General features: G+C 39.2%; 1 protein-coding gene across 1 annotated transcript in view; it reads left to right on the forward strand.

Moving 5' to 3' along the window:
• The first annotated feature begins 840 nt into the window (after positions 1–840).
• LY75 (lymphocyte antigen 75) overlaps positions 841–21,587 on the forward strand; it is a 43,617-nt gene continuing 22,870 nt past the window's right edge. Inside the window, exons 1-15 of the mRNA XM_014880863.2 lie at positions 841–987; positions 3,177–3,551; positions 4,399–4,572; positions 4,794–4,958; positions 5,514–5,624; positions 7,293–7,433; positions 8,966–9,154; positions 9,885–10,042; positions 10,890–11,000; positions 12,204–12,292; positions 12,638–12,810; positions 12,988–13,184; positions 14,186–14,328; positions 19,823–19,904; positions 20,496–20,567. Of these exons, the coding sequence (XP_014736349.2) occupies positions 906–987; positions 3,177–3,551; positions 4,399–4,572; positions 4,794–4,958; positions 5,514–5,624; positions 7,293–7,433; positions 8,966–9,154; positions 9,885–10,042; positions 10,890–11,000; positions 12,204–12,292; positions 12,638–12,810; positions 12,988–13,184; positions 14,186–14,328; positions 19,823–19,904; positions 20,496–20,567 (2,262 nt within the window). The 5' untranslated portion in view covers positions 841–905. The remainder of the gene's footprint in view (positions 988–3,176; positions 3,552–4,398; positions 4,573–4,793; positions 4,959–5,513; positions 5,625–7,292; positions 7,434–8,965; positions 9,155–9,884; positions 10,043–10,889; positions 11,001–12,203; positions 12,293–12,637; positions 12,811–12,987; positions 13,185–14,185; positions 14,329–19,822; positions 19,905–20,495; positions 20,568–21,587) is intronic.

Genomic DNA, 21,587 nt, shown 5'->3' on the forward strand with positions numbered 1-21,587 from the left:
GCTTTTTTCTTGGGACTTTGAAAATCTTTTTTTTAAACAGCTGGAGCTTGAGCTATACAACCTGTCCAGGTAAGCATTGAATCAGACAGCACGTAGCTATAAACTGATTTCATTTCACATAGTTTCTATCAGTTTTCCCTTCTTTTTCTTTTCCTCCTTCAGGCCAGCTAGTTCTCGCCATGTACATGTTTTTACTTTTGTTTTCTGTAACTTCCTGTAGCCACCCACAAACTTTTCTCACCAACAGTTACTTCAGCGGCGCAGTGCCATCCCCTCCTGCCCATCCCCGCAAGGAAAATTGCAATTTTAGCAGCCGCTCCGTGCTTCGGGCATGGCCCACGGCCCCGCGCCCAAAGAGGATCGAGGATCGCAGCGTGATGTGTATTATTCGTACCGTTTCAAATATTTTACTTCAGTGTGTTTGTTAATTTTAGATCATTCTATTCACCTTTTGCCTTTTCTTCACTTCTAGCAGTTGCGCGTTCCCCTTTTCCCCCAGTTGAGCTTCTAAGGTGTTTTGGTGTTGTTAGTTTGCTTTTTAGTTTTAGCTTTAATAACCATGCGACAATTCGATCTGCTTTTCCAGTTTTTCTTCGGGTTTTCCACCTTTCTTTATTTTTTTTTTTTAATTCCTTTATTCCCCCCCCCCCCCCCCACCTTTACTTTTCCTCTTTTTCTCTCTTCCCCTACGCCTTTTCCCTTCATCTCCCCTCTCACGCTTTCGCTCCCGCCGGGCCGGCCCCGCCTGGCCCCAACCTCGGGGGCCGCTTTCCTCCTGGCAACAAGTGACGCGCGCGGGGCGGCCAATGGGGCGGCGCCGGGGAGCGGCGGGCGCGGCGCTCGGGCACGGCCGGTCGGGCAGCGCGGCCGCTCCGCGCAGCCTGCGCGCCGCGGGGACGGGCACGATGGCGGGCGCCGGGTGCTGCCTGCGCGCCTGCGGCCTCGCCTGGCTCCTGCTGTGCTGCGCGGCCCGCCGGGACCCCGCAGGTAAGCCGGGCGCCTGCCGGCCGAGGGGGGAGGCGGGGCGCGGGTGCAGAGGGTCCTTGAGTCCCCCGTCGGGCGCCTGGGCGGGTCGTGGGCGGTGTGACGGGCCTTCCGCCCCGGCCGCTCCTTCGGGCGCTGCTCTCGGTGGGAAAGTCCAACTGGGAAACTTAGAAGGTTTCCAACCTAGGAAACTTAGAAGGAGAAGCGAAGAAGGCAGGAAAAAAGCCCCGGAGCTCCCTCCCAGACCGTGCGCTTGGCCTGGGGCGTCGCGAAAGGCGCCGCTGCCACGTTCCGGTGCCCGCGGTGCCGGGGCCGCCCCGGGCTGGGCCGCGGCCTTTGGCCTGACAACTCGGGGACGGGAATCAGCCGAGCCCGGGCAGTTCCCGGCAGCGCGCCCCGCCGCCGCTGTTACTCGCTGCTTTATGCGCAGGGAGACACAGAAGGAGGCTCGCCCTTCTCAACAGGAAGCAGGTGGAAAAGTTTCACGTTGAGCAATTTCTTGTAAGTCAAAGCCGTTAGTCTGGTCTGAGCTTCCGGGAAACAAGTTGAGCTCTTGGCTAAGTTGCCCCTCATATTTTTTGTATCCTGTGATAGTAACAGGCTCAGGTTAGGAGCTGAACAGGTCACTAAAACTTCATGGCCAGAGCATTAAACTGGAGTAATTATTAATAAGTTACTGCACAGAGAGATTTAGTGAGACATCAGCAGCAGTTTTCCCAGGGAAATTTTAAGAAGTGACTTTCCAGTCTGTATCAGCATGCGGGTTATGGAGGCGGAAGTAAAAGAAGAAGTGAGAAGAGGCTAAAGACTTGTCAAGAAATAAAAAAAAAAAAGGAAGAAAGTCATGAGGGAAGAATAAAAAGTAAAAGCAGATACAGTGCTGGAAAAGCACAGGGTTAAAGGATACCACAAAAGCAGGTTTGGTTGTTAAAATGTCTTAATAGGCTGAAAGGGACAGTTGGTTGAAGTGTGCTACTTTAAAAAAATTCACTGTAGTGGGTGGGTGACTTACAGATTCTTCTTTAGGGTGAGATCAGCTAGGTACTATTTAAATACTGTTTGGCACTTACACAGTGGAAAATTCATGGGTATACTGGGAAGTAGTGGTAAAATTCACTGCATAACATCACTGAATATTTTCCTTCCTGTTCAGCCAAACCTATTAGTAAGTCATAACAGAAAAACGCAGTAGGAATGTGACATAGACAGTGCGTTACTATTAAATACAAAATGCTACTCAGCAGATTCCTTATTTAAGCAGCAGAATAATAGCCTTGTGGGTCTGGGACAGCCAAGGTCCATTTCAACCTGATTAGTGAAAGTTCTCTACTGTGGAGCCATCTTCATTGTGGCATAGAAGTAGTTTCAGGGATTTTTTCATGGTTTGCTTAAACCTATTGCTGCTTGTCAGAAGTGTTCTTACACTGACAGAGTTGTTAGCTTATATTAGTAGGGTGATCCATATACTGTTAAAATTATATACTATGCTTTATCAAGTTTAATTTTTCTCTTTAGTCACAAACTACGCCAGAACTGAAAATGAAACTAATCATAACTGAAAATGAAACTAGGGTCCCTACGTAATTTTAAAAATTATACTCCTAATCTGTTGTGTGCTATCTTTGTTGGGATACTTATTCTAAAACTTTCTCCTCGAAGTAGTGCCAATTAATTAGTAGTACTTCAGTTGCATCCACAAACTGGTTCAAATGTGAACCTCTCATGCTAGGTATCATAAATGATACACAGTTTTAACTAAAGTTCTTAGTAAGTGAAGATTATTATTAATTATATTTTATGGTGTCCGTTGTATGTGTTACTGTGTTTGCAGATAGGCATGAAGACAAGTTTCTTTACCCAGTAAGCCTGCAAGTTAATCAGGGGCTGATGCAATCATCATATGTTAAATATCGAGGAAGAATTCTTATCACTAGAATTGGACTTAGAAGTCTCATTTTGTCTCTCCTTATTTTATAAAGACTTGGAAAGAGCTCTTTCCCCCCAGAAGTTAAGACTCACTAAAGAGCAGGAAAATGCACTGAATGTGGCTTCTACAGAAGAGGTGGTTTAACATAAGAACGGTAGTTGTGGTACTTTTCTGAAAGCATTTCTCAGAATGTGATTACCGTTTAAAAAGTTAGCTTCCTGTTAAAATGATACTGAATCATAGCCATATGTTTTTTCTTATACAGGCAATGATGGTTTTACCATTCGCCATGACAAACAGAACAAGTGCATACAAGTTAAAAACTCGGTGATAGTCATAGATGACTGCAGGGACACAAGGGAAGCTTTATGGAAATGGGTATCCCAGAATCGCCTCTTTCACTTGGGGTCCAAGCAGTGCCTGGGACTTGATATATTCACCAAATCACTCTCTCGGCTGAAAATGGTCGATTGTAACTCAGAATTAATGCTGTGGTGGCGATGTGCTGATGCTTCCATCGTTGGTGCATCTCAGTACAAAGTGACTATCAAGAATAACTATGTGACTGCAAGCATAAATGCAACAGACCAGTGGAAAAGTAACAACTCCTCCAGAGATATATGTTGGTATCCCTACCATGGTAAGTAAGTTTGCACTTTGGAGAATTTTTATTAGTTAAGGGCTTTTTGAGTATGTCTGTGCCAATAAGTTCTTGAAATTAGTTATGTGAAAAGATTGATCAGTAAAGCAATAGAATGTTGTGCTGTAGAGAGAAACATTAAAGGCTTTCAGTAAAAAGTAACAGCGCAACTGCAGAAGTTGTGTTACTGAGTGGCTTTCTTAGCAGGTTTAAATCCCCCCTGCCTCATATTTCAGTGCAAACCTATTTAATTAGGAAATACCAACCATCTTCTCTCAGAACTGGCGCTGTCCTCTTCACCATGATGGGAATTTTCCTGTTAGCAGGGTTTGAGGATGTTTTCTTTGCTGGTAGGCTATACAGTCAAATTCAGAGCATGCTGCCAGCTCACAGCCTGCTGGACCGTGAGCTTTGATATGGTGGTGTGTGCACTTGCCATGGAAGCCAGTTCTATCTGAAATCTCATGCTTGCTGGAAAAAGTGGTGAAAACTTTTCCCTCTTCTGTATATGTTGATTGTTAAGAGTCTTCGTTCTGTAGGATTCTGCAAAGTACCTGGATTTCAATAGGGCGATGAATTATCTGTAACTTGCCAGGGAGGAGACAAGTTTCTGCTGTTTCTCAGAAGAAAAAGTACAGAAAAATATTTCTCAATGTATTTTTTCTTTCAGTTCTGGCATTGCTGTATATTATCTGTAACAAGAAAATATGGTATTTTAAGACCACAAGTGTGATTTGCATGCATTTAGGTTAACTGTGTCTGTACAAGCAGTAACACTGATGTGCTGTACTTTCCACATCTAAGCAAGGGGGATGTATTTACTTTTTATTTTCTTTTTTTCCTGCAGAAGTTTATACCAAAGATGGCAACTCTTATGGTAAACCCTGTGAGTTCCCCTTTCTATATAATGAAGTGTGGCATCATGACTGCATTCAGGATGAAACGCATGCAGGAGGGAAATGGTGTGCCACTTCTGAAGATTATTCTCGCGATGGAAAATGGGGAATCTGCTTACAGCCAGGCACGTTGGGTTTCTAAATAGACATCCTCCACCTTCGTGTGGCTGTTAATCTGTGTAAAAGCTTTTTCATTGCAGCGTTGGCTTACATTGCAAGTATTTGTGATGACCAATATAAAAATCAACAGACCCTCAATATATAAATTCAAAACTTTTTCTTTTGAAACTTTCATAGTGTTTCTGTGTAATTGTAGTTACAAGTACCTTCTGCTTTCTTTAAACAGAGGATGGTTGTCATGATATCTGGGAACATGATCCAGGATCTGAAAATTGCTATCAGTTTAATACACAGACTGCTCTTTCTTGGAAGGAAGCTTATCTTTCATGTCAAAGGCAAGGAGGAGATTTACTTAGCATCCAAAATGCATCTGAATTAAGTTACATACAAGGTAGGTGCAATTATTCACATATGAATATTGGGAAATCATTATAAAGTGGAGGCGAACTTTAGTTTCAGTCCTAAATCTCTGAGTTAAAAGTTTATTGTATTTTGGCTTTCATTTGTGTAGCAAAACTAAGGTGCTAATCTCATTTTATGGAGTTATTTAAATTTATCTGTATGATTTCAATATAACAGTTAGATGTTGTTCATATTGTTAATGAGGAATGTCCCCAAAATCTTAAATACAGGCCAGAGTGGCAGTTGGTGTTTTAGCAACGTGTTACTCTCTTGTTATGAAATTGTCCTCCTTGATGTTCAGTCTTGGCCTGGAGAAGTTATCCAAGTTATAAAACCAAAGGAGAAACATCTGAAGACATTGGGAGGGAAGGCTTGTGTGGATTGATTCCTCCTCAATTCAAGAAAGTTTGCATGTCCAATTATAGTAACAATCTTTCTTTCCTGAAATGCTTGCTATTTCCAAATGCATTTTTAATTTAGAGGAGACCAATAAAGGATGAGTATTTTATACTAATTGTTTTCTCTTAAAAAAATATATCCGTAGGCAAAGATGACATTGCTGAGATCTTCTGGATTGGCTTAAATCAACTGGATGTTTCTGGCGGTTGGCAGTGGTCAGATCACAAACCTTTGAATTTTCTCAACTGGCATCCAGGTACTGATATTTCTGATGGTATGGACAATATTCTCAACAGTAACGAGTATTACTTTTTTTTCCATCTCGTTCCATTTTCAGAAGCATCTTTTCCTCCTAGCCAGCGAATCTTTCTGTTCTCATTTTATATTTAAGGCTGATTAGGTTAATAAATCTCTAAAAAGGTAAATCTTAAATAGTATTTTTGAAGTCCATTTTAGTAAAGTATCCACAGCTTTCGTAGTTGCTAAATTTCTCCTCCCACTGACAGAATGACGCTGATTTCCCTCAAATATTCCAATTGTTTGTGTTTGTGCACAGACTGATGTTACTTAGAAGCTTAACTTGGGTTTTTAAACTTCAAGGTTGCCTAAATTTGTTACAAGGTGAAGATGAAATAAGCATAAAACCTTTGAAAAACCTTTTTTAATTACTCCAAAGGTGCTAGTAAGATTAGTGAGACTGTTTGGAATTTTCAGGATTAATTTGTTATGTTCTCACAAATATTTCATGAATCTATGTGTATATGAGAATCCCAGAGTAATAGTCATCAGGAATACTGAAGCTAATGTTGTTCTGTTATTCAAGCTGAATTTGATTTTTTTAAAGTGGAATTCTTTTTTTTCCTTTAGTTCTAGAATAGTGCTGGAACTGGAATTTTGTGAAAAGTTGAGAAGCGGTTTCTGTTACTTCTTTGATAGCTTTGCTAAGAAATTTCTGTGGGATTTTCCAAATGTACTCTGTCTTTTGGAAAGGTTAAGAACTTTGCTACTTGTACTATTAACTGCACCTTCTGGAACTGTGAGCACTCTGTAGGACTGTAATGCAGAGCTAGAGGCCACACTGTCCTGAGATATAGTGGCATAATTTAGTCTGCAGTCACGGCAGACATATTCATGTCTACCCTCTTGTGAAAGTACTTACTGGTGCCTTACAGGAGCTTTGATACCTGCAAGTTGAGTCTGTTACTTTTCCTTTCACTTTACCCCTCTGAAAGGACTCTGGCCCCATCCCACTGTTCTCTTTCATGGAGAACTGAGATTTACCTTGAACCTTTTTCTGTGACCCTGAACAAACCCAGTACAGGGGGAGCTGAGGTGCTCTGTGTAGGTCACAGCTTGTGTTTGCATTGAGGCTCAAAGAAAAAGAAAGTAAAAAGTTCCATTAGAAAGGGGCTCCAAGGGAAGCTGAAGACTGCAAAAAAAAGTTATTGTCTCTGCTGTTTCAAATCTGGGGCCTTGTCTAAGGTTTCTGTTAATGTAAAGGTTATGGTTATCATTGAGAGAAAGTGCAGAGCTGTGCTTGGAGTGAGGGTGAAATCAGACTGCCAAAGGAAACTGAGGGCTGCAAAAATGGCTCTCCCCTGAGATACTTGTAGTCTGGGAAAGTGCTCAGCCAAGGGTTTCTTGTATTGTAAATAGAACATTCCTCCTGGTTCTATGATTAAACATTGGAAAAGAAGTCAAGATTCCTTGATTCTGAAACTTCCTCTGTGACAAAAAACATTTTGTGAGACCTGTGCTAGAACAGCTGCCCTCAGTTGATGAAAATTATGCTCTTCAAATACAAGGTGCTGTACTATCTAAAGAGTGTTATTCTTGTATTGAAAACCAGTAGTAAACAGAAGCAGTCACTGCCTTACTGTTTGTTAAGTTGTGCTGTTCTGCTTTTATTTGCTTCTGTCTATAGATATGCAGAGTTTATCCCCACTGGATGGGACGAGTTGTGTGGTGATGAATGCTGCTTCAGGTCAGTGGCAGAGTTACCACTGTGGGACTCAGCTTCCATATGCTTGCAAGAAATCACTCAATGAAGTTTCAAGCATTCCAGGTAGGACAGTTTACATTTTTGAGTTTTGTATGCTAATATGAATATAATGTTCACTTACGGAGTCTTTATTTTCCCTCCCAAGCCTTTTAAGGCATCTCTGCCAAAACATTTTCACAACAGCTTTGGGTTTTTTAGCAGAGCAGAAGCAAACTCTGTTTCTTCAGTGTCAAGATGATGCATCACAAACAATTTTCATTTTTTGCAGCTTTCTCATTCACACATAAAGCATTTTGCAGCAGTCCTGCCCTTTTCATCACATTTTCCTCAATGGCTTGTGCCTTATTTAAAGTATTACTGGAAGTCTGGAACTGGCAGTTGCATCCCAAACCTTTCCATCTTTGCTTTAAGCCTGTTTCTCTCACTCTTGGTGTGTATTAACATAAAAAAGGACTTACCTGGGTCTTAGATCAAACTGTTGAATTCAAATGGAAGTAGTCAAATAACCTTACTGTCCTCTGAAACTAGGCCAAGCACTGAAAATCAGAGTGCAAGAGTTGGTAGTTTGCTCAGTGTGCAATCTTTACTGGACCTACAACAGCTCTTACAAGATAATTCCTTTATCCCCACCTACACACACACAGAGGCCTTCAGTGTTTCCAGTGTCCAGCCATGTCATATAACTGCTTCCATGCTTTTGTCCATTTATCTACACCTGAATGTCCAACCTTTCCCATGTCCACACTTCTGTGTGTGCTTTTCCCTTACCCAGTTTGCAGGGCTCTCCTGCAAAAGCTTTCGCTAATAGGTAATTGTCCTTGAATGGCAGGGAAGACTAGAGGATAAGAGGTGTGGAGTGTCTCTGGCTAAGGCATATTCTCTCCAGCTCCCTCTGGAGAGGTTTGTGCATTTGAAGAAGAAATGGTAATCAGTTTAAATTTAACTGAACTGGTTCAAATTTTGTAGTGATGCTCTGAAAGCTAGTTGTCAGTTAACAATTCTTGTGTGTTCTCTGGCTCCTGAGTAGGGTATGTAGAGCTATTACAAGTGTGTTTATATAGTGTTTTATTAGTTAAAAAACAAAATTCCTGTGGTTGGAGTATTTTATAGTGTGTTTTGAACCAGAAAGGCTATTAGTATATACCTTTTCAGCAGCCATTAAAACTAGTTAGAAATCTTGAGAAGAAAAAAAATTAAAACTAAGCATTTGTTGAGTTGTGTGCTTCTGTCCTGCAATGAATCAACTTGTCTTCAGTTGCTTTTGAAATCTTGCTTACATTTACTTTTGAACCTTTCACTTACACTGAGACCGGTTTAATGTAATCCAGTCCTGCTTTTTACTTTCGCTCCCACTAATTTCTTTCTCCTTCTATCTACTTCATGGCCCCAAAATATTATGAGTTCTCCTAATGCTGCATTGAAGTCTATTTGTTTGACTAAGCTGTGACCCTTTCTTACATAAGCCCTGAAGACATGTGAACACATTCTGATTGCTGCCTTCTGGCTATTTTCAAGGTGCTGCTGACTTTAAAGCCAACCCCTTGCACTAGGCAATGTAAAACAAAAGCTCTAATTCTGTTTCTCTTCATTGTTAGAGTTTTGGAGACACTTGGATACTCGCTGTGATCCCGGCTGGCTTCCCCACGATGGCTTTTGCTACATGCTGATAAACAACCAGGCACCTTGGAGTGCAGCAGATGAGCTGTGCAGAGCAAATAAGAGTAACCTCATCAGTATTCATTCATTAGCAGATGTTGAACTGGTTGTTACAAAGCTTCATAATGGTAAGTTGGGGTAGTTGTGAAGGTCAAGCACCAAGTGCTGCACACCATAAATTACAATCTGCATTCCACGTTCTAGTATACAGTTGTCATAACATCTAGCTTTTAAGTGTGGGTGTTAATGCTGAGCTTGTACTCAGGCTAGTGTGGAATGTTGCTGTGCAGATCCAGGCCCATTGTGTTAGGACTTGTTCTGGTTCAGTCTGTTAATTTATTTATTTACTGGGCTAACCTACTTCTAGTTTTTTAATACTTTATGCTTAATTTGCTCATTCAAAGAGAATAGTAGATAGTTGGGTCAATATTTTGACTGCTGAGTCACTGAACTAGTAAATAGTATCCATGGTGTTTGATGTTATGTCTTTGCCTACATTTTAAATTTGGTAAATTTGGTTGTTGGTTTTTTGGGGGGTTTTTTTGTTGTTTTTTTTTTTTTTTTTTTTTTTGCTTGTGTGTTCGTTATTTCTGTTGGTTTGTGGTTGGGTTTTTTCCTGTTTGTTCCTTCTCTGTGAAACTTACTGATAGTCATGAATATAAGTTAAGAAATAAACATACCTTATGGTTGTGTCAAATACCTTTTCTCACTGTAAGAAAAATATCACTATACTGCTGCACAGTATTTTTCACAGCTGTGCAGTATGATAAAAAATTTATTTTTGCTGACAGCACATTGCTCTCTTATGAGTTTGAATGCTATATTGAAAGGACAATGTGTGCTAATTTTAAATTACAGATGCTAAAGAGGAAATGTGGATGGGTCTCAAGAATGACGATGTGCCAACCTTGTTCAAATGGTCAGATAACTCGCCTGTGGTTTTTACCTACTGGGATCAGAATGAGCCAAAAGTTCCCTTTAACAGCACTCCTAACTGCGTGTCATATTCAGGCAAGGTAGGTATACCTTGAGTGTTGGGTTTAGTTGTTGGTTTGTATCTTTTCATCATAGTAGAGGCAACATTAGTGTGTGTGAAAGACAAGAAGGGGGATAAAGCAGATGGCTGGTCTGTTTCTGGAATAATCTTTAAAATGCATTTTTCTACAAGCAAATTTCTTAAAATTATTTAGCTAGAACTTTGTAGCTGTGTACTGCAAAAAATGGAAGAAATTACTCTTAGCTCTGAGATAACCACGTTGTTGGCCAGACAGTTGACCTTGTCACTCTGTATTTTGGGTTACTGTATTCTTGCATATTTCTGGCAGAAAGGTAGGAAGGAAGGGAAATCTGGGTTCAGTCATCTCCCAGACCAATTTGGGTCACCCAGTCTGAGGATGGAGTGTTCTAAAAAGGGTGTTGGTGAAGGAAGGAGGTCACTAAGAGTGGGGAGCAGACTCTATCTCATCCTGCAGATTCCTTAGAAAAGTGGAGCATGCATTTGCCTGCTGTGTCATCAGCCTGTCACTGGAGCTGCACTCAACTTGTCTGAGCTGTTTCTGAGCTACTTCCACATTAAGCTGAGCACACCTCTTGCACTCATTCCCTTCCTGATCTAAGAGACTTGGCACCACTGTGGCCTATTTTTTCCTTTTTAGGTGTGATCCAGAATCCTCCCATCTCCTTATGTGTCAGCTTTCTCTCTCCCTTCCAAACATGTACCTGTGCATATAATCCAGGGCATCCCACCCAAAATCTATACTAGAGGCATTTTGTATTTCTCGCCAATGGAAACAGCCCCTGCAAACATAGAAATGGAAAGATTTTTAGAATTTAAAATGTTTTTTTTTCCTTTTATTCTCACAGCTGGGACAGTGGAGGGTCAAATCCTGTGAAGAAAAATTGAAATATGTTTGCAAGAAAAAAGGAGAAATTTTGAATGAAACAAAATCAGATGAAAGTTGTTCATTGGAAGAGGTAATAGGAAGCTTCTATTTCTTTTATTGTCATTTGGCTCAGATTAAAATCACTTACTTCATCTACTTCCGTTTCTTTCTTGTCTGTTCAGTAAAGTCTGTGAAACATTTTATCTGAAAAAGGACATTTATATAGCATAAACCAAATTTCACGTTCTCTAAGCAGGCTCTACACATATGATCAGTCTGTTTATTGGTGAAAGTATTATGAGCTTGGACCCAGTAGAGGTTGTGTTTTATTTACTTATTTAAAAGAAGAAATGTTAATGATACCACCATTTGTTCTGTTGGTTTTGCTCAAATTATGTTTTAAAATTTAGGATAAGCGCTGTGCAACATAAAGATGTGCAGAGATTGTTAACTGGGATTAGGTTTGTTACACTTCACTGGCTATCATTTTTCTTTTATGTCTTGAATAAAGGTGGGGGCTTTTTGGTTTTTTGTTTGTTTTTTTTTTTTTACAGTGTGACATCTTATGCCTTAAATAAAGCTTTTGTCTTTTAAACTAGCCTGGGATGACATTCCCAGCTACTTCAGAGTTATTTGGTTCAATTTTGTGTGGCATATTTCTTGCAACAGGAAAGATGTTTACCCTGTATCTTTCTTTCTATGTGACCTTTTTACTCTGTCTTTCAGAGACTTACAGCGTGTAGAGTTATAGCTTTCTGTGCTGTTTAGACACCAGTGGCATTGCTAGGCTGAAAAGAGTTAACACATTAATGTTTTGTGAAATTTCAGTGTAAATATGGAGAGAAATGTTTGAATAATAGAGATATTTTGTAAGTTCGCACATATTCAGTATCAAGTATTTTTCTCAGAAGTAAAGAAAGACTGGTGTATGCCTTCCTGTATTCTTGTTTGAATCCTGGCGTTGGTGGAACAGCATCAAAACTCCTATTGTTTTGAATAGGACTGGGCTGTTGCCCTTGTGTTTCTCTTTTAAATGCACATGGTGGTCAGAAGACTCTGCTCAGGCAAGCTAAAACAGTGGTGTATTTTATTCCTGTGGCTGCATTATTTTTTGCAACTGTGAATCTGAGAGTTGATGATTGTGGACCTTGTGTGTGACACAGTGCATTTCTTTCTTGTATATGCTGTGCCAGCTTGTGGGCACCAGCCAGTTTGGGCAATGATTTATTTTCTCCTGTAGGTAATGACTAAATTAGGTCGTTTTGTATAAATGTGTTTTTTGTTCGCTAACTAGGGATGGGAGAGACATGGAAACTACTGTTACAGGATTGATAAAATGGAAGTTTCATTTGGAGCCCAGTGCAATCTTACAGTGATGAACAGGTAAAGCACATTTGTAATTTATGAGCAGGTTTAATATAATCCTGGAGATAAAATCAGAGATGAAAACTGCTGTATGATAACTAATGGTTTATAAAGAAAAACTAGAGAGAGAATTACTTTTGCCAAGAACTAGAAAGCCACATTTTCCACGATGAGACAATGGTAAACCTAGAATGTGAAACCTTCTTGGAAGTATTAGAATTCCCAGACTGCTGACCCCATGTTGAATATGGGACTGCCTGGATGACTGCTTGAACTGACTCATGTAATATCCCTGTTTTTTTAATTGTCTGAGTAGTTTGGTATCATTCAAGTATTGACTCTGATTAATCTCTGAATTTTCAGATTTGAACAAGAATTTATTAATAGTCTAATTAGAAAACACACCAAAGTTGAAGAAAAGTACTTCTGGACTGGTTTGCAGGATATTAGCCAGTCAGGAATATATTCCTGGGGTACAGTGAATGGGGAAACACCTGAAGCTGTGACGTACACTAACTGGAATTCCATGCAACCAGGTAAATTTGAAAACTAAAAATCATATAAAAATACTGTCCTTTTACATTGAGCAAGCACTGGAGTACCATGTTACAGAACTCCAAGCATGCAAAAATGTAGTAGTTCACAATTATGTCAGGGTTTTTTTGAAAACCAGCCAATGGTTTTAAATGTGGTTTTGGTGGCTTTAATTTTAGAGTTTTCAGGAGGATGTGTGGCCATGTCCAGTGGAAATTCTCTTGGAAAGTGGGAAACTAAGGATTGTAAAACCACTAAAGCATTTTCTGTATGCAAAAAATATATTGGGAAGCCCACGGAGCCAGAAGTGCTCCCAAAGCCAACTGATCCCTGTCCCCCTGGGTGGCACAATGGATCCGGCCTTGCCTGCTACAAGGTAAAATGTTGTTATTCCTGTTTGATGTTACTTGTTCATTACTGTCTTCATTACTCCCTGAGGAAGTGAGTGATCAGGTGCCATTTTGTGGCCACTGCTGATCTGGAGGGCATTTTAGAGGTGCTCCTCACCAGGAGAGGGATTCAGATTGACTGCAGTAGTGGAAACAAGCAGCTGTGCTGTTTCACTAAACAAATTTGTATTTAAAAATGCAGGTTTTTCCCCTACTATTAAAAATTAAGTTAAAACTGAGGCTGTTCATTGGATAATTTATTCTTTATTTTTGGACTCGGTGTCTGCAATGATCTGTTTCTTGTAAACAGCTCATGTAGCGAAGTGGGGAAACCCAGCTTGAATAACAAGGTTGTGGGCAAGCATCCCAAAGGGATCAGCTTGTGCTGCTGTGCATCGTAGCTGTCCCATAGCTGATGGACATGACAGCTGGCCCTGGCAGATTTGTTGACCAAATGCAGCATGTCTGTGCAGAGACATCCAGCTGATGGGAATTGTCTTGGACTGAAACCAAGGAGATCAAGTGGCTATGTTAGCTGAGGTGTGTGAGCCAAACTTGTACCTCAGATGCATACAGGTAGCCAAGGGTGTGCCAAAGAACTTTCTTCACACACAGCACTTAAGAGAGCCCAGTTTCAGTGACCATTAGGCTTTGTAGTTCACCATAAATTGGAAAGAACAATGTCTCTTAAAACTTGTAACGTGACTTGCAGTTGTGGAATGAACAGGCTGGTGGTTTCTAAAATCTTGTAAAGAAAAACAGAGGAAGTCTGTCATGTGGAATAGGTTGTGTTTGAAACAAATTTAGTTAAACTTCAGTCTGACTATTGTCAAACAAACTGAAAGAAAAACTGTTAAAAAGTCAAGTTCTTTCACTATGGAAATACCAGTTATTAAATCTCAGGTGGCCATATTTTAGTAGAACAGGAGTGTTTTAAAAATACTGCCTCATGTATCATTTTCTGCTCTGACATTTGGCTGTTGTGAAGTTCTTCCACAGTGAAAGAGTGCTCCGAACCAGGACCTGGGAAGAGGCAGAAAGGTTCTGTGAAGCCCTTGGAGGCCATCTGCCTAGTTTTAGCCACTCAGAAGAAATCAAGGCACTTCATTATATCCTGAGAAAAATAATCAGGTAACAAACTATCCATGTTCTAAAATTTTGATTCTGCAGTGGATCACAAATGCTGCTGCTGACCCCAGATGGCAAATATGAGATAGTGTGTGACAACTGTGTTTCCCACAGAACAGCTAGATGTGGCATTTGAACTGCCTTGCTGGAAAATGTCAAGGGAGTACAGCTTGGGCAAATATTTCACATTGCTAGAGGCAGCACAGGAAGAGAAATTTATGTAATGGAAGATGCTCAAAGCAAATCTAGGTCTGTTATAATGCATTTTTCCTTCTCTGTGTTGAATTTTGGCACAGCTAGATGGTAAATGTACTTATTCTTTACTAGTACATTCTTTAGAGATGAGTTATTATTTCAGTTTTTCAGATACATCTCATTTTTATTCATGAAATGCGTCCTGACTAAACTGGGTGCTAACTTTTGAAAATGTGAATAATGTAGTGTCCAGCAATCTGGTTGGCACAGATCCTATTTGGCATAGCTGCACCAACACTATATGGGCATTAGATGGGTGTGCTGAGTGTTCTGATATCAACAGATTTAATGCTAAATAATTTATGAGTTTAAAGCTTTATTTTTAATCAAATGAACTGTCACTGCAAAGATTTATTAGGCATTGCTGTGATGTCAGATCCTTGTGTAATATTTTTTTTTTGATTGACAGTCTGTTTTTTTCAGAACTTTTGCCTACTTAAATGCTGCCAGTTGTGATGTAAATTTTTTCATCAACAAACTAAATCAAGATTATTGCAGAAGCTGCCAGCATACAACACTGTGATTAAATTTTTAAACCTGATGACTGAAGAGGTGCCTTCTTGAGAAACTAGTGAACTGTTTCCAGAAGTGCACGAGTCATGAAAATTACTCAGTGTTTATGTTATAAGAGACAAAACCAAACTTGTATGCTCTATATATAGATAGTTTAGCTTGTGTAAAAGCCATTTGTGATTCCTTTGCTAAACTGGCTGAAGTCCCACAGTAAAAATCAGTGCACAAAATATTTCTAGATATAGACCTTATTAGATGGTTTTGCAATTAGGAATTCTGTTTTAGTGTACCCAATCTACTATGAAATGTGAAAAGAGAAGTAGCATTTTGTTTTCCTACAAGTACTTGGAACTGCTTTTCAGCTTGCAGACTGTCTGAGGTATTAATTATATTTTCTGTTAGGAGTTTAAAGGTGGAGACTTCTGTCTTTCGAGGAAGTCAGTTGACACAATGCTCCTGCATTTCCCATAGTTCAGAAATTTTGAACTTGGTCTGAAATATGAAAAGTCCCAGTATTTCAATATTATTCCAGCAGAACTTAAAATGAGGGGCAATATATGGAGCCTGGTAGAAATTGACTCTGCAGTCAGTGTTGCAGTAACTGCTCATATCAAATACAACTGAAAACACAGTATTTTTTTCTGGGCTTACCCCTTTTTCAGCACTTCAGAATGTTCTGAACTGAAATACTACATAGTTGTTATTGCCCGAGGTATTTTAAATAATGTTTGTTTACATAACGTGATGAATTGTTGAAGATAGTTATGCTTTTAAATTACTCAGAGGTGTTGATTACATAAAATGTTTTGGAGGTCAAATGTCAAGGGTAGTTAATCTAAAAATCAAGCTCCTTTGAGATAGGAGATAGGAAACCATGTGAATTATTTCACCAAGAACAAATACTTTGGCTAACTGGGAGAAATCACGCTAAGGTGATATTAGATGTGACTTGCTGCTGGAGTGTACTGGCATGCACTTTCTTCATATTCTCTGTATTTACTCAGTGCAAACTCCAACCTAAAGCATTCATCCAGTGCATTCATTTCAGCTTGGGGAAGGAGCCACACCTCAACTCTCTTGGTTTCGGGTTTTTTCCCCTTGCACAGTTCTCTGGTGACTCATTGAGAATTGTTTGTTTTTAAATGTTAGCAAGAGTCATTTTGGTTCACCAGGAAAAGGGCAGCTTGCCTAGACCATTCTGTTCTTTACTCAGATTCCACCTTAGAGTCAAATAAGAGCCAGAATTGCTCCAGCCAAGTCATGCTATTGCCATTGGAAAGGAAAATAAAATTTGCCTGCCAGCCTTCCCCTGTCTAGAAGAAATAGAAGATAACCTCTTTTGGTTTTCTGGGACATGATACAGGCAGAACAGATCCGGTTCAGTTACTTCCATTTCTTTTGGACTGCATTTGTGAGCATTCTGCATCTTATAGCTGGCAGCAGTGCTGGACACAGGAGGAGAAATAACTTGGACTGGTTAGAAGTAACATTTCAGCAAGGATGCCTTACTGGAAAGAAATCCAGGTTGCCTTTTATATGAGCAGCTCTGCTGCTGTAATTGGTTTGAATCTAGAAAGCCTCACAAACACTTGAGTTTGAAAGAAAAAAATCACCTTAACAGAACAGCCAAAACAGCAATAAAGCTGAGATGCAAGTTGTAGTAATTGCATTCAGTTTCTCTTTTCTTCCACTCAAGAGCACGTAATTAGCAGGATGTGATTTAGCTAGTGCAGTAGCCTGTTACAGGGTGGCCAGATGGGCTTCATGCAGTTTTAGGCCAGCACTGCCTAAGATTAAATAATGCCTTAAATTGCATCATTAAGGAGTTGGCCCAGATGTACACCTTACCTCTTGTCAAGAGTTAGGTTGACCTACAAGCCCCAAAAACTTAGGTTCTTAATCTTATGTTGGAGCTGTCATAAAGGACAGATAAAATAATTTTCTATTTTGGCAGTTAGAATATGATCAGAAAAATTTCACGTTTATAGTCCCTCCACAATCTGAACTGTATTTCTTCGCTCCTGTAGTACTTTGACTTTTATGAATGTTTAGCTCTGTGTAAAAGAAAAACCACCAGTACTCTGCAGTTATTGCTAGTTTTAGGGTCTTTCAGTGTCAATCAGTGTGGAGTCCACTGTAAATCACGAATTGTACGTATGTTTTAGTTTAAAATTCAGGATACTTCAGGGTTTTAGAGACAGTTCCAGGAGTGTAGCTCAAAGAATACCTTGTCACCAATAAATCCATTTTGATATCAGTCCACAGAATCAATTTTAAATGCTTTGCAATGAGGAGACAGATACTTGAAACACAAGCAAATTCCTTGCTGCAGGCTTAATTGCAATAGAGAGTCTTAATTCATCTTTGTCTTAAATAGTTGATGGAATTCTTTCCTGTGATGAGATGACAGTAGAATTTCAGAAGGTTATCAGAAGGTTTTACTGAAGCTTAAAAGTACTGTCAAATGTAGTGTAGCAGTTACTAAATTACTCATGGTCATGTCTGAACAATTCCAAAAGAAGCAAAAGAGGTACATTAATGTGTAAGAGCCCAGTCAGCTGAAAACATTGTTCTGTTTGCAGGCTAGTAATTGTAAACTGGGAGATAAGCTGGAGAAATCCTTGACATGGCACAATTTGCGTTTTTAATTTATTTATTATATAATAGCCAAATACAAATTGAAGAAGTTTGAACAATTGCTCTAGAGCCTCAGGTAATTACTGCAAATCATTTTGAAATTAGTGTCTCAAATTTTCTTTTTAGTAGATATTCCTTTATGGTGATCAACTGCTTAAACTGCACTAAGTCTATAGGTGACAATTAGGAAGGGAGGTCTACTTAACTGGAAGAACAGCCACAGAAAAATAAAGTCCTAGAGGCAAATAGCCAAAAGTTGCTTAGTTTCTTGACAGCTGTGAATGTTTGGCTCATAGTTTTCCCTCTGCAGTCATATGGGCCATTTAGGGTCTTTAAAAGCTCCTTAGTTGTATCATTGAAAGACTAAAGATTGATCAGTATGATAAAATCACCCTAGAGTGATCACACTGTCTCACCAATGTCAGAAAACTATTGCTGGAGTTGAGAACAAAGAACAAAAAAATCAGGTCTGTTGACAGGTGATACTTTTCTTCCTAAAGAAAACTTTACCAAGTAAAATACTGTTGCCCTTCTTGGATTTCACGTACTTAGCTCACATACCCTGGGTTAAGCTGTTTCTTGGTGCTGCACCATCAGTGTTTTCAGACTATTCAGAATCTTTGTGGTGATACATGTGGAAAGCTAGTGGCAAAGCCTGATTCTGAGTCCATCCCTCCAGGTAATAAAGTAATTTTCATAAATTTTCTAAGTTCTGGCTTCAAATCACTGAGTTTGTCAGTATTATCCTTGGGGAGCCTTTTACAAACTCTGACCTCTGCTGGTCAGATGTCCCTGTCCAGTTTTGAACTTAAATTTATTTTTGAGTTGTGGTTCCCTCAGACGTGATGTTCTTTTTGCTCTAATCACTCCTCTTCTTGCAGATTTAGTCTCCTAAAATATTATAAAGAATAATTTTATCCTTTCCGAGTCTTTCTTTGGGAGAACTAGACAAGAAAATCCTTAATCCTTGTTAATGGCCTTAATTTCCTCAAATGTGCTGTGTTCCTTCTCTGTATTTGATGCATTCTGATGGGATAGTGCTCCTGATGCAGTAATGTGGTATCAGTGCTTTACTGTTGCTGTCAGACCACCTTGATGAGAGTGCCTTTCCCACAGCTCTTCTGCAGTAGGGTTTCATGCAGTCTGTGATTTCATAGAAAACTCATGGTCTTTCTCCCCTCTACTGCTTCCAGCTGATACTGTCATTCAGAAAAGTGTCTATTGACTTTCTTGGGCTGGGTAGTGGAGTGAGTTATAAAGTTCAGTACCCTGCACAAAATTGAATCATTGAGAATTTTCAGTACAAAACTAACCTTGCAGTTGGACTAGCAACTTTAACTTTGTTATAGAATCTTTAGAGTCATAAGCAAAAGACTATGGTAAAAGTTCTTACTGCAGATTTGAGTATTTACATTGTAAACTTGTTTTTTTCAGGTAATTTTGTATCTTGGAAATAAGAAATTTTAGATTTAAGTATCTGTTGCTTTTGAAAAATGAAGAAGTAAAATCTAGAAAAAAAAAACAGTTCTGACTGGACTAAAACTTCTACTGCCACTTGTTCATGCAACCATTGAAGTCAGCAAGGTTAGGTGCTGATTTATGTCTAAGCCTCATTTATGCATAATTGAAATAGGTGCCCATGTTTAGTGTGTTTATACCACTTAGAAAGTTAAGGGAAATATGCCAGTTCTTTGAGTAGAAGCTTTAGTGTTGTTTGAGAAGAGTGTATTTGAGCTGATAGCCTGATGGTATTTGAGAGATAGCCCGAGGTGGACAAGAGAAAGGGGACCAAACCATATAAACACTCCGTGTGTGATTCTGGAAGAAAAGTGTAGAAAGGAGACCATTATGTCGAGTGACAACTGATGAAGTGGTGATGCAGCCCACAAAGGAATGTCCTGATTTAGTTAAATTTTCTTCTGTACAGAAGAGGTCCTAGTCCTTATGTCTTTTTCTCTTTGAACTGCTACGACTTGCAATAGTAAAATCTTCGTTTTGCTGCTTGGTCCTAAATGCCATGCCACAGGTCAGTATTCCTATTAAATGAGCTGAACCATACACTTGGCATAAGATTTTATCTGTTTATTTACAGCAATGACAGATGGGTCTGGATTGGAATGAATAAGAGGAGTCCTGATTCTTTGGGAACTTGGCAATGGAGTGATAACAAACCTGTAAGTTAAGTTTTAACCAGGAAATGTCACATACTGATTTGTTCCAACTAGGACTGAATTGAAAGTAAATTGATAAATATTTTAATTAAAATATGTCAGGTCTTTTAACTGATTAATAATTCAGAAGAAGATTGTGCACCTAAGAGCTGCCATCCAAGCAGATTCCCAATTAAAAACATATCTTTAACAAGGTTAACCTGATTTCCGTCTCCATTATATAAAAATTATTTCAGAAATAATAACAGAAAAAAAAGAATAAAGAAATGTAGTAGTAAACATTCAAGAGCTAGTGGAGAGAACAAGGTGTCTTTGTGCCACGATAGAAGGGAGGGTTTATCAGCTCATTTCCGTGTTATGTCAGACTTTTCCAAAAATGTCTTCTTCACTGTAATTGTTTTAATTGTCTGAAATTGTGAATTCTTCCCCCTCCCGCCCCCAAAAGCAAACTCAAAACTGAAGAAATAGCTGCCATTCAACACATATTTTAACAGTAGTAAACATAGTGGGCCCCAGGTTTAAATGTTTATCTCTTGGGATTGCCACAGCAAAGCATCAAATGCTGATTCTCTCACCCTGTCCATCATCCTGTAGGTAACCAGCGTTGTTATGCCACTCGACTATCTGGAAGATGAGTATGATACAAGAGACTGTGCTGCATTAAAGGTTAGTTTCAAGGTTTTGAATAATGTGTGTTTTTACTTGGAAGTACTTGGAAAAAATACTCTTTCCAGTTGTATACTGAAATTAGGTTTAAATGTTTTCTTAGTATAGTGAAAAGCTGTAGTATCAATCTGCACCTATTACCAACTTCCCCTTAATCAAGCATTTTTTATGAGCCAAGTACCGTGCTAATGATAAGCTTTCATAGGACTTCTTTTGAACCTTTTTAATTACAAAGTATTTCAGTAACAATGCTATTCTGTGTTGCATAATGCCGTACTATGGTCTCTTTTATATTACATATAATTCTTAAGGATGTGTCATGAAGTCTAAAACAAAAAAGCACAGAGAGCCCTACCAGTAACTTGTAAAAATCTATATTCACTTTTCTTAACTACAGACTAAGAAAAAGTTTGAAACCTGAAGAAGGGGAATGCAGTAGCCAGGGCAGAACATGTGTTTGTGTTTACTGTGTGTGTTTCCTTGCTTACTTGTGAAATAGACTGTATGTGCTCTGTTGGTTTCTAATTTCAAATGTCAGACCTCAGCTTGATTCCTGATTAAGCTCTTCAGTACTTTAATTTAGTCTTGATGGCATGACTTTTAAAATAGCCTTTAATTTTTCTGAAGTATCATCTGACTTTTTGCAGTACCTACCATCACTTTTAACCTAAATAGAACCACCTCTGCTTTTAGGATTTACTGGGGGAAAGGATAATTGCATCCCTTTCTTTCTCTTCACATTTCCCTCATTTGTGTCTCCTGTGTTCATGACCCCAGACTGAGAAGCTGGTCAGCATTGAGCTCCTAGAATTTTAGACAAAGGAGAGCACTTTGACGGGAATACTGTGAACATAGTAACTTTCCTCCCTGTTAGTTATAGACATGTTATTTCAATAAATGATAAAAAAATTCTCCTTACTCTTACTTACAGCAAGAGTGAAGTCTGTTCTTCAAGCGTGATTGTAAGAAATAATCTTAAATAAGAATGATTCTTTCTGTGCCAGTTCAGATAGTTTCTTC

This window comes from Sturnus vulgaris, chromosome 7, assembly GCF_052056855.1.
Source record: "Sturnus vulgaris isolate bStuVul1 chromosome 7, bStuVul1.hap1, whole genome shotgun sequence".
Classification (NCBI taxonomy): Eukaryota; Metazoa; Chordata; class Aves; order Passeriformes; family Sturnidae; genus Sturnus; species Sturnus vulgaris.